The 15,784-nt window shown below is 47.1% G+C and overlaps 1 protein-coding gene across 1 annotated transcript in view; it reads right to left on the minus strand.

Annotated features, from left to right (window-relative positions):
• Window positions 1–945: 945 nt before the first annotated feature.
• The window catches only part of LOC142572453 (uncharacterized), a 73,628-nt gene continuing 58,789 nt past the window's right edge, over window positions 946–15,784 (minus strand). The window contains exon 3 of the mRNA XM_075681580.1: window positions 946–4,714. Coding sequence (XP_075537695.1) covers window positions 3,216–4,714 — 1,499 coding nt within the window. The 3' untranslated portion in view covers window positions 946–3,215. The remainder of the gene's footprint in view (window positions 4,715–15,784) is intronic.

The raw sequence follows: 15,784 nt of genomic DNA on the forward strand, positions 1-15,784 counted from the left end.
TCTGTCGTGAGCTGTTTCTGAATGCACTTATGTGAAGTGACTATTGGCCTGGCTATTTCTCTTTTGTTCTCTTTATTTATCTTATTGTAGTGCCGGCTTGCTATTTCATTTTTATTATGTCTCCGTTATATGTGAAAACGAGTAGCTGGTACCGCTTAAAGGTGCCAGCATCTCCTAAATATTGCGTAATAAAGAAGTGCGGTTGGGGGAGCGGGGAGAGAGGAAAACGCGAGGCAAGTGAGAGAAACATGTAAAGCACAAACGACGCACAAAGTTTACGTGTAGCACACTCCATTGTCGAAGTCTGTCATGTGGCCCTGTAGCCATCAGGAGCTGGAGCATTATACTTATATCTATAGCCTTCGACAACACTGACCCAGGGCCTTCCATTCTGATAATGGACGAGTGTCCACTCTTCCTAGCCGTCATGTGAAGAGACTGGACCTTGCTGCCCCTAACGGTGGTGACACGCCACCTCGCGAGCTCAAACATTTCAATGTGTCCCCACTGAAACAAACGTTGCCGTGTCAGTCCTGCAGACCAATCACAACATGCCGCTCCGCAGTTTTAACTCCAACATAACTTTTATGGAGCGCCTGTGGCAGACAGAGGAAGAAAAGGTTCTTTGTTGTTATATTTTTGCCTTGGTCTTATGTGATGGTCTTACTGGTCTTACTGTGCATGTCCCACATTCGGGGCATGTAAAGTAATGCATTCAATTGTGGGTATGATGAAAGCTAACGGATTTGCTAGATATACATTGTGGTCGGTCGTACAAGCAATTTCCGCCTCTTAGAGTAACCCAGATGAAGAAGGAAAACTGCGTCAGCTACTTGAAGCGATTTCGTTTGCCGCGCGCGTTGGTTCTAATTGCATGAGAAACATACCTATTTAACGCTGGATGACTTCACTGCTTGCGGTGAGCATAATACACCAGTCACCATATGAAGTGCGCACTTTTTATTCATTTCTCTTAGCAAAAGTACATACGTACTCTTCACGCCATCGTTTTACTTGGTCTCCGCAGACTATGACCATTCAGAACAAAGTGCATAAGTTAGTAACAAAATTCAAGAAAAATTCTCCGTTTAACTAATGAAACTGACATAGAAAACTTCCAACAGCGTAAAATATGTTGTTGTTAAGACAAGTGATGACAATAGCAGAGGAAACGGGTATGGCCGATTTTAGAGGCACGCCTAGAAGCACTTTTTTCTGGTTGGGAATAGAAAAGGAAGGAAGAATGAAAGGAATTAAACATTTCATAGTCGTTTCAATACAGTTAACGAATATACTTCAACGCTAAGTATGAGCAACAAAATATACAAAAAAGTGCAGGTAAACAGAGGTTTCTAGTAATATTGCGGCCTTACGAAAGCTAAATGCATTTCAATAAAAGCGAAATAAGGACACTGTAGGTGTAAGTAAACAATAAAATGGGCGTCGATCGTTATAGCTTCTAATGTGATGGCGCTTGTACAGGCTATAACATATCGTTTTTGCTTCGATATCTACGTGTAACCGTCGCAATTTAATTAATACACTTTCTTTTTTCGGTGTCCTATAAGAAACACCGACGAGACGTTGCAGCACCTTAGTCAAGTCGTAACAAGCGTGTCATTAGTACGCGGATGCATTCAAATGTTCCTATTTACTATTAGAGACATGTTCCCTGTGGTTCGAGTAGCCTTACCTTACAGGAGGTAGGTGTAACGGACCTTATGTGCCTCACTTTTCGACCCCTATTTTAAGCCTAACTGCGATCGATCTTCTTAAAAATGGACAACACAGCACTCCCGAGAGTATTCAATCATCACAGTGGAAGCAAGGTGGAAACAAACTTTCTAGCAACTAAACGGCTTCAGTAAGGACAGGATGATACCTCCTGTTTCCTTATTTTTATCTATCCTTGAATAGTTTCTTACGATCTCTTTCATACGTGACCCTTCATCTCCACTCTCCTCCGATCCGTATTCATAATAGCGTATAGACGAAGCTACGTCGTCGAGCGTCTCTGTATTCAAATAAACAGCTTTCTCTGTGTGCCTAATAGCCCAAGGTCTAGCAGTTGGACTCCCGCTAAAAGATTTCGTGTCCAAAGCGCGATGATAAATCTAGAAATGGTGATTCTCACCTACATTCGCGTTTTGCATCGTTCCGTCGTGACTTTCTGCGCGGCTGGCCGGTAGAAGCTAACGCTACATGCGACATTCTTAAGAGCTATTTATTGGTACGTGCTATTTAATTCCCCTCTAGAAAAGGTGCACATGTTCGCATTGATTCTGTGGCAACAAAAGCAAAACGCGTGGCATATGGACAGAGTGGAGTATTTAACTCAAGCGTGAACTCGCGACTGGACTAATCCTTCACTGTATGAATGTTTGTTTGTTAATTGTTAAGAGAATTCTTTTTAACCGCCGATTGGCATGTAGCACAAGCATGGCATGAGCTCTGCGAAAGCCGGACTCTAGTAGTATGAGAAATCGAAATGCGTAATTGACTGATTATTATCAAAATAAAACTAATAAACTACTAAACATATCACGTTACGGCGTGTATTACAACTTGCGAATTGTAGCTGATGAACTTGCAAGGCGCATCCACTTGGGACAAATTCTGAGGATTGCACAGGTTCGAGATAAGCGTCCCTAAAGTGTGCGACGAAATGTATTGGTGTTTTAGCTATTTTTTAGCTTCAATTCGTAAAAAGGATTTTCGTTGGAAAGTAAGTGATACAACAGCGAACCTTTGCCTCAAGTTTGGCAAAGCTTATGCCAAAACTGGCGCTAGAATCATTTCTTTAGTGTGGATGTGTCTTGTGAAATGCGTGGCTTCAATTCGTAAATGGCAATACGTCCGTGAAAGTACTTGTTTGAAAAGTTGATTAGCAAATTTTTAATTAGTCAATTTTGCATTCATATTTCTTATGCAAATGATGCCCGCCTCTCAGAGCAATCCTGTTCAATGAGTAGATGCGTGCTTTATGCCACAGAGGACTTTTGAAAATTCTGCTAACGCTAAAGAAACAGCACCTGGTGTAGTCATGTATTCACGAAGAAGCCCGCGTATGAATGTGGCAATAAGTACGGGGCCGGTAATTTGTAATAGCTAACGACATGATCGCAAACATGTCGGCCAGCGTGAAGCAGTTTTTTACGGCTCTGCGTTATTTCGCGCTGTTATCACTATCCCAGTTGTATATTGCAGAAAAGCTTCTAAATGTCGGTAGTCTGCACCATAATGCTTCTTGATGTCTTTGAGTTGGCTGTGGTACCCTGTATGGCTGCGGGGTCCCTGTCCGATATCTCTTTCGTGAGTGCCGGTTTGCTTGCCCTACGCAGGGATCCATTAGCAACAACAGCGACTGGTAAATCGTAGTCAACCGACGCGCCATTAATCTCGTATTCCTCGTCGACATTGTAATCGTCTCGCGGCTGTGCCTGCAACGCCAGCCGCTCTGCGGATGCCCGTGTCGATGTTGTCGCTCTCGGCGGTGTCTTGGTGCGTCCACCCCTGATCGCCTTCTGCTTGTCCCCGGCACTGGGCGGCGATCGCGGGGCGGACGGCGCAGCCGCTGGAGGCGATGGAGGCGGCGGCGCAGCTTTTGGAACTTGAGGTGCCTTGGACGTCATCCTGTCTGGAGACTGGGCTGGCGACGGTGACTTTGGTTTGAACACCCTAGGGGAGGAGTCCCTCTTGACGATCTCGACTCGGTCGTCCTTCGAGAAAGTGCGGCTTCTGGTCAGCTTCGTTCTGGAAGCGCTTGGCACTTGCCGCTCCGTCTCGGCTCCAGCAGGAGGAGCAGCAGAAGGGCTAGCTGCGGCTGCGGTTGAACCCGCGCTCTTCCTCGTGAACGTCTCGCTCCGCTTGACCGGAGTTGGTGAAGGTGCGGGACTTCGGGGCAAGTGCCTCGCTTTCGTCGACAGAGACGTCAGAGACAGACTGCTGGCTCTGCAAGACTGACGGTTCGTGGACGTCAGCCTACCGGAGGAGCCGTACGTCTGCTGCACGGGGCTTCCAGACCTGGTGGACGCTGCCGAATGCGAGGCGTATTTGTTGGCCGGCGCGACCTGTTTGGCCACGGAGCTCTGTGTCGGACTGGCGAAGGTCGGTCTCGGTCTGGGCGGAGGAGGTGGCGGGGGCCGGGGAGGCACTGGAGGTGGCGGCAGACGAGGCCTGACCGGCGGCCGCTGCTTGGCTGCCGAGCTCGCCGTGGCGCAGGCGATGTGGTACAACCTCATCGGATTCGGCGGGCTCCGCGCACTCGGTCGTCCTCTCGTGAATGTGCCCCTGGTGCCGGCAGTTCGAAGCAGCACGGGGCTGCTCGACACCGACAGTCTCGGCCGCGTTGGTGGACTGCTGGTGACGCGGGTGAAAGTGCCGAAGCGGTTGCGGTACACCGTGGTGAAGGGGCCCATGCCGAAGCTCCGGCACCGCCCCGAGTGGGGAAGTTGCGGTAGTGTCTTCGTGATCGTCCGACTGTACGAAGGCGTGTTCTTTCGAAGAGTCCTGGGTGAGGTGTCGGGAGTCGTGCCCAATGACTTCAGGGATGCGGTGGATGCGAGCCGGTCGGTACGTCGCAATTGGGGACTGGCCGACGGTGTTGCGCTCAGCCTCGGCGATTGGGTCCTCGAATGAGAAGGTTTACAAGAGCAGGCGGGAACTGAACCGTTTTGCGTCGCTCCCTTCTTCTGAGGTTGCTGGTAGGTGAAGCCTGCGTGAAAAGGAACAATGATTACGGACACCTCTCAAAACAATATAGCTAGAGTCAAGGAGCTAAGCAGATGTCGGAAAGGTTCGATGGGGCTGCAGTGAGCGTTATTCTGAACTAAAGTTACCCTCGTCCTCAATGACCAGAATAAGTGCATGCATTATGGACGTGATTAGAGCACTCACGACAATGTTCAGAGGTATTAGTTATCTGGAATGACAGAATTCATTCTAGAGAGCAAGTTTTCAAAAGCTTTGGGAAAACAGTTATGGTCAAAACCAAAGGACTGCACCAAAGGAGCAAGCGTCCGAGTATTTTCGCCTTGTGCATTTTGCCTGTACCTGCTGCAACACGTGGGTCCGGGTTATGCAAAGGGTATATTCATTTTCCATTTTTTATGCACTTCGCGCTTGACACACACATATCCGCGCTCTAAATACCACCGGGATCAGCTACTTGGCGAGATGGAATACCAGTGCTTTAGGTTCAAGTCGTAAAACCCCAGGTGATCAAACTTATTACGGATACCTCCACTACGGTGTCGCTCACAAAGCTCACCGAGCAGTTTCAGGACATGAAACTTCAGGATTTACTACTCAGGTTCCGCGGGCCAGAATTGATTCTCTGATCCATGGTCGCATGTATACCGGATGTTTCATGAAATGTGTTTGAAGTTCCTTCAAGATAGGAACGATGAGATGTTAAAATGATTTCCTGTGTATTGCTTTTGCCACATACGCATACATTTGAAGACGACTCGATGTAGCTATTAGAAAAATATTTATGCGAATTAGAATAATTAAATTTTAGCTGTAATAACCATGCGACTGATTGAACGGTGAGCGAACATCGATCGAGTGGCCTTATCAGGCCGCAATCACGATGACTTCTGTTGCGTTTCGCCTGCGACACGCGGTTTTGCCGGCGCGACTGCGGCGGGGCGGCAGACATTTTGGCCCGTTCGGCGTCGCCGCAACGCTCCCCGCCAGGCGTTTCCAGGCGTTTCCAGGCATGTTCCGATGCCACGTGTCTTCATGTGCGTGTGTGAGTGTATGTGCCATTGTGCCCGAACCAGGCGATGCGACAGCAGGGGTCACCCTCTCCTTCCAGTCATTGTGCCCGAACCAGGCGATGCGACAGCAGGGGTCACCCTCTCCTTCCAGTCATTGTGCCTGAACCAGGCGATGCGACAGCAGGGGTCACCCTCTCTTCCCAGTCTTTGTGCCCGAACGGCGGCGCTACGACAGTGTGCGTCACCATTAGCCCATTGTACAATCACGTGCTCGTCTATTGAGGGGTTCCTTCTTGCCCTCAACTGCGAGAGTATAAAAACAGCTGCCCCCGGACGCCAAGAGGAGGGCTCCGATTTCTTCTGTTGAGTAAAGTGCTCTCCCGTCTCTCTACTTCGGTCAACCTGACCGCCAACTCTTTGCGATGTTAAAATAAACAAGTTGTTTTGTTGTTACCAGTCGACTCATGCTTTGCCGGGACCTTCGGATGCTTCCAGTTGTACCCCAGGCCGCCAGGCCAACGCTACCCTTGGGGCTTGCGACCCAGGTACAACCACGGGCGTCAGCGCCGAGTTCCCAACAACCGATGCCATCGGTGGGATCCAAACATCTGGTTGGCAGCGGTGAGATCGCCTCCGACTTCAAATACTTCATGCTCGTCCAATGGTGAGGCGCAAGCAGTGACGTGACTCATCACTAAAAGTATGACTAAGATTATTGCAGTCGCGTTTGTCGGCTGTTCAGTTTTGCCTTTCTTTGTGAAATTGGCCGGAATTCATTGCGGTGTAATGATTAGCAGCGTCAAGTTTTTGCTATTCGGGAAACGGTTATGAGTTCCTCGGATGGCGCGCTTCAAGTATTGATTGCATCAATCGCAAAGCTCTCATAAATAAAGAATTAATTAGTCTAATTTGCATAATTACATGAGAAATTACTACGTGGAGTGATTTTCAAATGTATGCCTTAGCAATAGAATCAATCAAGAGGAAATTATTCAACTATCTTCAATATTTTTAAGCAATTACGAATGCATTCCGTGAAACACCTGGTATCTGCGCGACTACCACGATTTCGCTGCCTGAAGAAGTGTGTCATCGGCATATTCTGTTGCTAAGAGAAAGCATTCGACATATATAAAAACAATCTCTTATTCAGATAACGTTTTTTTTTTCTATCTGTACGTTCCTTAATATGCGTTTATTTAGTTTTCATTTTTTGCACAGTAAATGAGATTTATGGCTAGTCATCCTTTAAGAAAAAATAGTGACACTCTATTCCACAACAGTTCTAGATCTTGCCAGGAAAAGCGTCGATCTCGGCATCTGTGATTTTGAAGAGGTTTCGCGTTTCGTACTCTGCAGTGAATTACACCGTAAATCGCTTAATTTAACTCAGGACAATGAGTAGCAGCAAAAAAAGTGAGCGGCCTCGGTTTGCGGTCAACGAAAAAAATGTGAAGCGAGTTCGATAACGCATCTGACGCAAAGTACACCGAAGCGTTCTCTAAATGGGGAAATACCTGAAAATAAGTGATAGACCCGTTCGCCGAATATGTTGCACTGTTTTAGGGATGAAGAGGTGCACGGTGACAAAGTGTCACGTGCTGGCTGAGAAAGTGCGCTGCTTACGGCCACAAAGATGTCAAAAGTTCGCGCGGCGCATTACCGCGACACCCCATCGCCGCGTTGGGTTCTTTAACGAAAACATTTTACCATAGACCAAAGCACGAGCAGGCGAAATGACAGGACTGTGGCTCGAACTGTCCAACAGGCGAACCAGCGAGGTATATTTGTGCTGAAGTCCGGTCATCTAAAGCAAGTGATTGTCTGGGCAGCCATCACATTTGACGTAAAGTCAGGAATTGTTCCCATTCCAGAGGATGCGAAACGTAACAAGGAAATTTACCTGAAGGGCATCCTGGAGAAGTATATTCACTCCAGCTGGGCCTCAAAGCACTTGTGATGCAAAACATTTGTCTGTCACTAAAACTCTGCGCTTTCCTTGAAAGCAAAGACAGTGGAATGGTGGCGAAGAAACTCGTTTCCTAACTGCGTCGTTGGACAGTATTGGCCGACAAACTCACATAACCTCAATCCGATTGACTATTCTATTTGGGCGTATTTGTAGAGCAGGGCCTACAAATACGCCCAAACCTCAATCCGATTGACTATTCTATTTGGGCGTATTTGTAGAGCAGGGCCTGCTGAAAACCCACCGGTGACACAATCTGCAGTGCCTATCAAGCATTTACTCGGCAAGGAGAGATTCATAATTATGGACGACTGCTTTCGAGCGCTTGTCGACGCCTTCCCTAAGTGTCTACAGGCTTGCGTACCGGCGAAAGCGAGAATTTTTCAACTGTGACATGCATACATTGTTGATTTGTTTATGTCATAGACGCAGCCACATTACTTTTACTTTTCATAAATGTTATGTTTTCGATGGCTCAATAAAGCTATCCAAGAACTTTTGACGCATGTGGTATTATTAAAGCGCTCGCGTAACCCCAAGACCTATATGTAAGCTTCTGGCCAAGAGACGGTCAAGGGCTGCCTCTGAGGAGGGTAGGTAGACTATGAATGATGTTATTGAATTCTAGCGATTGGCATGGCGCATGCTCAGCAGTGACCATGCCGAACAGCCGTGTTTTTTGTACGCGATGCAATAAAGAACCTTTATATCACCTCTTTGATATTCTGTTCAATGAATTTTTGCTAAGCCCATGTTAGACGCCTGTAGAGGACAACACCTAAGACACTGTGTTACCGTGCATGATCTAGAGGGTTTTCCGTATATTGTTTGATGAAACTGTCTCGGAGCTTCTCTCTCCAATGGGGGTACAAAATTAACTGAAGACTTTTACGCTGTCTTGCACCTATCTGAAGCAGACCTTGCGGTATATGAATGTGATTTGCTGTATCAGATGCCCGCTTAATAACAAGAAACCTTTAAATGTCCTACATTGGTATCTGTTTCGTTCGTGCGTCCCGAGGTTCATGATACTTGGTGCACGTTAAAGAATCCCCGGTGGTCAAAATTATCATAATCATATCGTGGTTATGGCACGTAAAACTCCGTACTTAAAAAAAAAAGGTTCATGATTGCCACAAAAAAAAATTTAGTACACTTTCGGCAAAAGCTAGAGGTAAATGCGCTTTGTAAACGCAACTTCAAACGCCCTCCGTATAAGTTGCAAAATACGAACACCCAAGTAAAAAATAAAACTTCATAATGCCTAGGTTCTTCTTATAGACTGATCTACGGGACAAAAAAAATCCTGGAAACAGCATGTTTTGCAAAAAGGAATGGCCTTGAATACAGCCTCATAATTACTAGATCTAACGGTCTCATAATTACTAGCTTGTTTAGTTCGACAGCTTACATGATATATTATGTAGCTCGAACTTTATCACGCCCGCACGATCATGCGACATACCTCAACGGTAAGCTTCGTGAAAGTTCAACAAAGTTAATCCCACTCGGTAATCTTGCAGCGTTTTTTAACCCGCCCACATTTTTCTGGCAAGCTTTCAGCTAAAAGCAAGAAACCAATATGCATATCTGACAGCGAAGAAACGCAAGCTCACTTTCACAGTAGTTGGAGCTTACATATTCCCTTCAAGTCGGCTGGACTGCGAGTGGTTACGGCGAATCACGACAGCGACTTTCCAGCCTTTGGTGATGACTGTAGATTTTGAAGACTGGAGACTATCTCTGGAGAAGTTCTAAGATAAACTCGTGGGGCAGAAGATTAGTGTAATTTGCCTCCGAACAAGAATTCTACTTGTTAAATGATGTAAGCCCCACCTTTCTGCCTGGAACTGTCTGCTGTAGCTGCCTGGACCTCACCTTTGTTTCATGCTCCTTCACTAGAAAGGTCAGGTGATTTCCGGATATTGAAATGCGGGGAAGTGACCACCTACCCTCTTTTCTTAGGATTGAAGGGTTGACAGACTCCAAGTTAGCAGGCGTCACACAGTGTATCGACTGGCTGACGTTCAAATCAATTGTCGAATACGGCTGTCGTGATGAGTTGTCCTCTAGCCTAGAGGACACCATAAAGGGTGCCCTAAAGGCTGCCACGCATACTCTTACGAGAACGTCTACCCTCACCGAATGCGAAATTGACCTGAAGAAACTTCGTGCAATTCGTCGCCGTGCAGAACGAAGATACAGGCGTACAAAGTCTGTACATGACCTGAGGTTGGCCAGAACAACTCAAAAGAAAATTCAGCTTCGCATGGACAAGCTTGCATCGCAAAGATGGATGTCATTCTGCGAATCTTTGGATCCACGAAAACCTTTGTCTCACATATGGAGAACTGTTCATGGTCTCCGTGGAACCCCTGAGCAGCGCCACCCTTTCCCCTTCATTAACAATGCAGAGAGATTGACGTCGCTGACGATTTTTGCAGGAGTATTGCTGCGAAACTAGGTCCGCGGGAACATCGATGCTTGTGCTCTCACCGATTTCACGCGACCTCTGCATGGACAGTTCTTTTGCCACGGACGAACTCGAAGCTGCACGTGTCTTGTGCAAGCGTTCATCATTACCAGTACCCGACTGTATAACCTACCGTGCCCTATGTAATCTTGGCGAAGAGGCTCGGAAAGTGCCCCTGCTCTTGTTCAACAGCTCCTGGCAAACAGGTACGGTTCCCCGTGAATGGAAGACCAGTCGCCTAATTCCACTGCTGAAGCCTGGCAAGTCGCCTGTAGACATTGCATCATACTGACCAAGTGCGCTTGCCAGTTGCATCGGAAAACTAATGGACGTTCTAGCATGACTGGAATGGTACCTCAAACATTACCAGGTATATCCAGATGCAATGACCGGTTTCAGGCGTGGCCGTTCTTCCATAGACTATGTTATCGACTTGGTGACGTACGTCGAGCACCAGAAGTCCTGAAAAAGATTATCTGATGCCCTCTTTCTTGAAGTTAAAGAGACATATGATAACGTAACGCACGAAGCAATTTTCAACGCGTTAGAGGCAGTAGGACTTGGCGGCAGGATCTATTTCTGGATAAATAGCTATGTACATAAAAGATCCTTTTTCATGCTTGCCGAGGATGGCACAACCTCCCAGAATCACAGTAACCGTGGGTTGCCCCTGGCGTAATATTGAGCCCAACGCTCTTCAATGTAACACTCGTAAGACTCGCCGACATCTTCCCATGCACCGTTAGTCTCTCTACTTATGCCGACGACATTTGCAATTGGACGTCAGGTTTGACGCGACTGCAGCTTCGCGCGCGGCTTCAGAAGGCAGCCACTTTAACATCATCCTACCTTTGAGACCGAAGCGGCTGTGACAGTGATATCACGTACCACGCCAGAGTGATGGACTCTAACGGAGGATGTGTGTGTGCTGTGCTATGTGCTCTCTCTCTCTCTCTCCCTCCCTTCCCCATCTTTCATCCCCCATCCCACTCCGATGTGTAGGGTAGCAAACCGGTTAAGCTAAACTGGTGAACCTCCCTGCCTTTCGTTCTCCGCTTTTTCCTTCCTTCCTTCCTTCCTTCCTTCCTTCCTTCCTACCTTTGAGAACAAGGACTTCATATATCATGTGAAAAGTGTGCAGTGGTGGCATTTACCAGAAAATCAATGTCTCCATACGTAATATCTGTCGACGGACAGCTGACCTCGTACAGCACAAGTCAGAGATTCTTGGAGGTGGTCATTGACAGAAATCTCTCCTGGACCCCTCATGTGAATTATGTGAGAAAACGCCTGGCGGGAATTTGCCATATGTTTAAGCTCCTAGCAGGAAAGACATTGGGACTGTCAATACAGTCTATGCTGAAGCTATACAGGGTCCTCTTTATTGCATTCCTGCGGTACTATGTACCGGTCGTCTCCGATACCTGTAGAACTAACCTGATTACAATCCAAAGCATTCAAGCCCGAGCACTGAAGATATGCCTTGGTCTACCGCGGATTGCGGTAGACCAACTGAAGTTATTGCAGTTCTTTTTATTGCGATAAAGACTTACCCTTAAGGCATAATTCTTGATGCGTATATGTGTATTATATGTGTGCTGTGAGGCCTGTGTTGTGTATGAATTGAAGCAGTGTTTTGTGGAATCTTTTGTCATGTATCCAGCGGTCATAGCTGGTTGTCACACTGTAGCGGAGGCCGGCTTGCAGTAGGAGACGCGAGCGTTCTGATTTTAAACCAGTACATGTCCATATTAGGTGGTATGCGTCTGCTTCCATCACAGGAACGGAGCAGTATGGACACGTAGCACCCAGTGGTAAATGCGACCAGTTCCACCTTGAGATAACAGCCGGTGTAAGGGCCACCCCGGCCCGAAGCCTCCTAAGCACAACTTCTTCCGCCCTAGTTAGGTGAAGGGTGAGGGAGCAGACACACGGTGGGATAAGAGCGCGTGTGCCCTGCCGGAGAAAGTTTTTACGGTCTCGGAGCGAGTTAAGGGGTTGAGGTGGGAGGGGACTAGGTGGAAGATCAGGATTAGGAGGGCAGTGTGCCTGCTGGTCATGTGAGGGTTCGCTGAATGGCCTTGAATCCAGTGTACCTTGACGCAAGTAGCTGTCTTACTATTCATAGTGTGTATTGTCTCGCAGATTTCCATCGCCTTATCAACCTTCTTGAGTTCCTGCATAGCCGCTAAAGAATCAGTGACGATATCTAGTTGCTTGGTGGTAGGCCGCTTAGATGTCGCATCTTGCACAGCGTCGTGGATGGCTTGAAGTTCCATTACTAGAGCGCTGGCTTCCGTAGATGAATAGCGCTGGTGGCCGCTGATGAAATTATGCGTAGTACTCAGGAATGATGTCCTTCCGCCGTCTGGGAGAATGGCAGCATCCGTATAGACTTTGCAGCTGTTAGCGCATGATGCATCGACGATATTGTGTTCGTCAATAATACCTGTTGTATCGCTGCGTCGTAACTTCGTTGGCTTATTAGTTGTGATGCTGGTGAATTCCCAGGGAGGCATTGGATAGGGCTGATTGTCAATCCGAGAGCCGCGGTGAAAATGAGCATGCAACGCAGCGACAGCCGGAATAAGTTGCTTTTTTATTTCACGTGCTTTTTCACGTTGCAAAATTAGCTCTGCAATTGTGTTGAGCTGGGCATGTTCCTATAAGGTTGGTATCGGAGTGATGCGGGGCAGTGCTGTGATTGTGCGCATAGCATCGCGATTAATCGTCTCCAACTGTGCCAGCTGTGTCAAAGTCAACCGTTGAAATTGTGCTTGGTATAAAATTCGTGGCTGCAAGACTGCACGCACCAACCGTAGAGCTACGTCAGTACGAGCTCCAGCTGCTTTTGCTGCAATGCGACGAATAAGGTGAATTGCATTTGTTCGAGATTAAACTACTAGAACCCCCGTTACCATTTAAACAATGCGTGTGCACATAATACACTTCGCACAGGCTCCTAGTCACCACTTCGCAAGTCTCTCAGTAGAAAATTCCCACCCGACATTCAGTGCAACTGTCTTCACGCACCATACCTCTCTCAGGTCAGGTTACGCACCTGCGGCAAGACCTTCGATTCCTCCAGTTTGTGTGAGCCGTGCTGAAGTAAACCCAACAACTTCAGGACTTCAGAAAAAGTCATACTTACCGCCACCTGCACTCAAGCAACTTAGTTTACTCCTCCTGAACGAGAAATATAGCGACTACACACAGGTCTATGCTGATGGCTCAGATGCATCAGCCAGTTCCGGTGGCGCCGTAGTTATACGAACAACGGGAATAAGCCAGCGGTTCAAGGCTTCCCACATTATCACGTTTAAAGCTACAGAGCTCGCGACTCGTCGCGACGCGCTTCATGTGCCAAATACTGAAAGTCCTCGAAAATGGGCGGTCATCTGCGGTTCAAGGCCAGCCTTGAAATGTGTGCAGTCGTTTCTCCGACATGGAACTCACGATGAGCTCACGTGCAAAATCGTGGAACTTGTCCATCACTCGAGAGAAAAAGGCGATGATATCTCTTTTCAATGGATACCAGCTCATTGCGGTATCATTGGAAATGATGACGCAGATAAGGCAGCTCGGACATCAAAACAAGGAAAACCGCTGCATCCCCGTCCTTTCTCAAGGACCGACGCTGCGCGACAACTTCGCATTCTAGCACGCACAATCTCCTTGCCAGAGTGGAATACCGCACATACAAGGCGCACCAGACTGCACAGTCTAAACCCTTCACTGCAACTCAGACTTCCGACCGGACTGCATTGACGTGATGCGCTTCTTCTGTGTCGGTTGTGGCAGAGAGTTGCCTTCATGAAAGGAAAGCTTATTCAGCACAAATTGGAATGGCTGATTGTCCTACATATGAAGTTTGCGGTTGCGAGGAGAATGCTGACCGCTTATTGCGCCACCGTCTTCAATTTGAAGCACAAAGACAATCTTTGTCTAACACATTGAGGAAACTAGATCATCGTCCTCTGAGTGAACAAACAGTACTAGAACACGATCCCCGCCAATCATCGGCTCAGAAGGCATTGAAGGCACTTTTCTGCTTTCTGAGAACGTCTGGCTTGCACGAGCAGCTTTGGTCCAGTCCTGTCCGTGCACGTTTCTATACCCTCTCTCTCTCTCACTTCTCTCTCTTACCCGCTTCTTTTCGCCCAGCGTACTGCAACCAACCGGACTCTTGACTGGTTAACATCGCTGCCTTCCTAATATATATATATATATATATATATATATATATATATATATATATATATATATATATATATATATATATATATATATATATATATATATATATATATATATATATATATATATATATATATATTGAGTTAAAAAGGTGGCTTATGCAAGCAAGGCTGTTTTCAGCTCAGGAATTCGCCAGTTTTATTCTGGCAACAGTAAAACAGAAAGACAGTGTTTCGCAAACAATTGAATCAGGTGATATGTAGCACGACAGGCATATCCCTGGAAAGAATGCAATTTACTGCTTACAACTTCGACGTTCGCTCTATTTGGCACATGGGCATGGTCGTCTTGAAGCCGAAATACGGCGTTTCTCGCGACCCGAATAACGGGCCAGCGCTGGTATCAGCTCTTGTGCACGCTGACTCAATGTCTTCTTGCAGGAGTCATGATTCTTTCTTTTGCGTAAGCGCGATATTATTTCCTAGTCTAGTCGCAGCAGTCTGGGCGTTTCTGCACTAAAACTATGCAGTGCTGCGGAAGCAAAAGCCATAGCGAAAATTCCTTCTACCATTCTACAGAAAGTCTATAGACATTTGTCAACGTAGTCTATGGACCTCCCATCGGTAATTTTTTCGAAATATTCATAATGTTTATGGACTATTTGAGACATTGTCTGGTTAATTGGAAACCGTCCTCGAAAAAAAAAATAAGAGAGGGATTGAGCTTTCGTTAATGTCCTTCCATATTGTTGAGAGAGAGAGAAGGAAAATGTTTAATGGAGTGGCTTGCTGCGAGAAACACACACACACGCACACTTGTGTGTGTGTGCGTGTGTGGGGTGGAGTTGACAGTCTTTTGATTATGCACGCGCTCTAAAAAATGCTTACATCATTTGGCGCTTGTCCTGTCCCCCCTCCAACCCTGCGTGCGCTTCCTTTATCTAGCAATTTGCGTTCGCTACTTCCCTCTGAAGAATCGCTATGTCACCCTGATACGCGCGTGCAGTTCTTGAACATAAAGGGCACCTAGACCACTCTGAGCTGGAAGGCGAGATAGCGGTTTCTCTATCGCTTTCGCAGCCCTCCCTGTGGGCGTTCTCTCCTCCTCACTGCGTACTTCTCTAGAAGACGCGTCAACGGTATATGGCTGTGTTCCAATACTCGCCGTAGACGGCAAAGTAGACGGCTAAGCGGGCAGTGGCCACTTTAAGTATCGTTCCATTTCTCACGAAGACGTCAAAGTAGACAGCTTCGAAGTCAAAAACGATGGAAGCTACTTTACTGTCCAAGCGAGATGGAGGCTGAGCAGGACGCTTACGCTTGGAAACTCAACGGGAAGGTCGTATATGCGCGCGAGAAAACGTATACACGCTTTCCTTTGCCCTTAATGCAACTCACATCGTGTTTATCATAGGTTCGCAGG

Source organism: Dermacentor variabilis, chromosome 2 (genome assembly GCF_050947875.1).
Source record: "Dermacentor variabilis isolate Ectoservices chromosome 2, ASM5094787v1, whole genome shotgun sequence".
In the NCBI taxonomy this organism is placed as follows: domain Eukaryota; kingdom Metazoa; phylum Arthropoda; class Arachnida; order Ixodida; family Ixodidae; genus Dermacentor; species Dermacentor variabilis.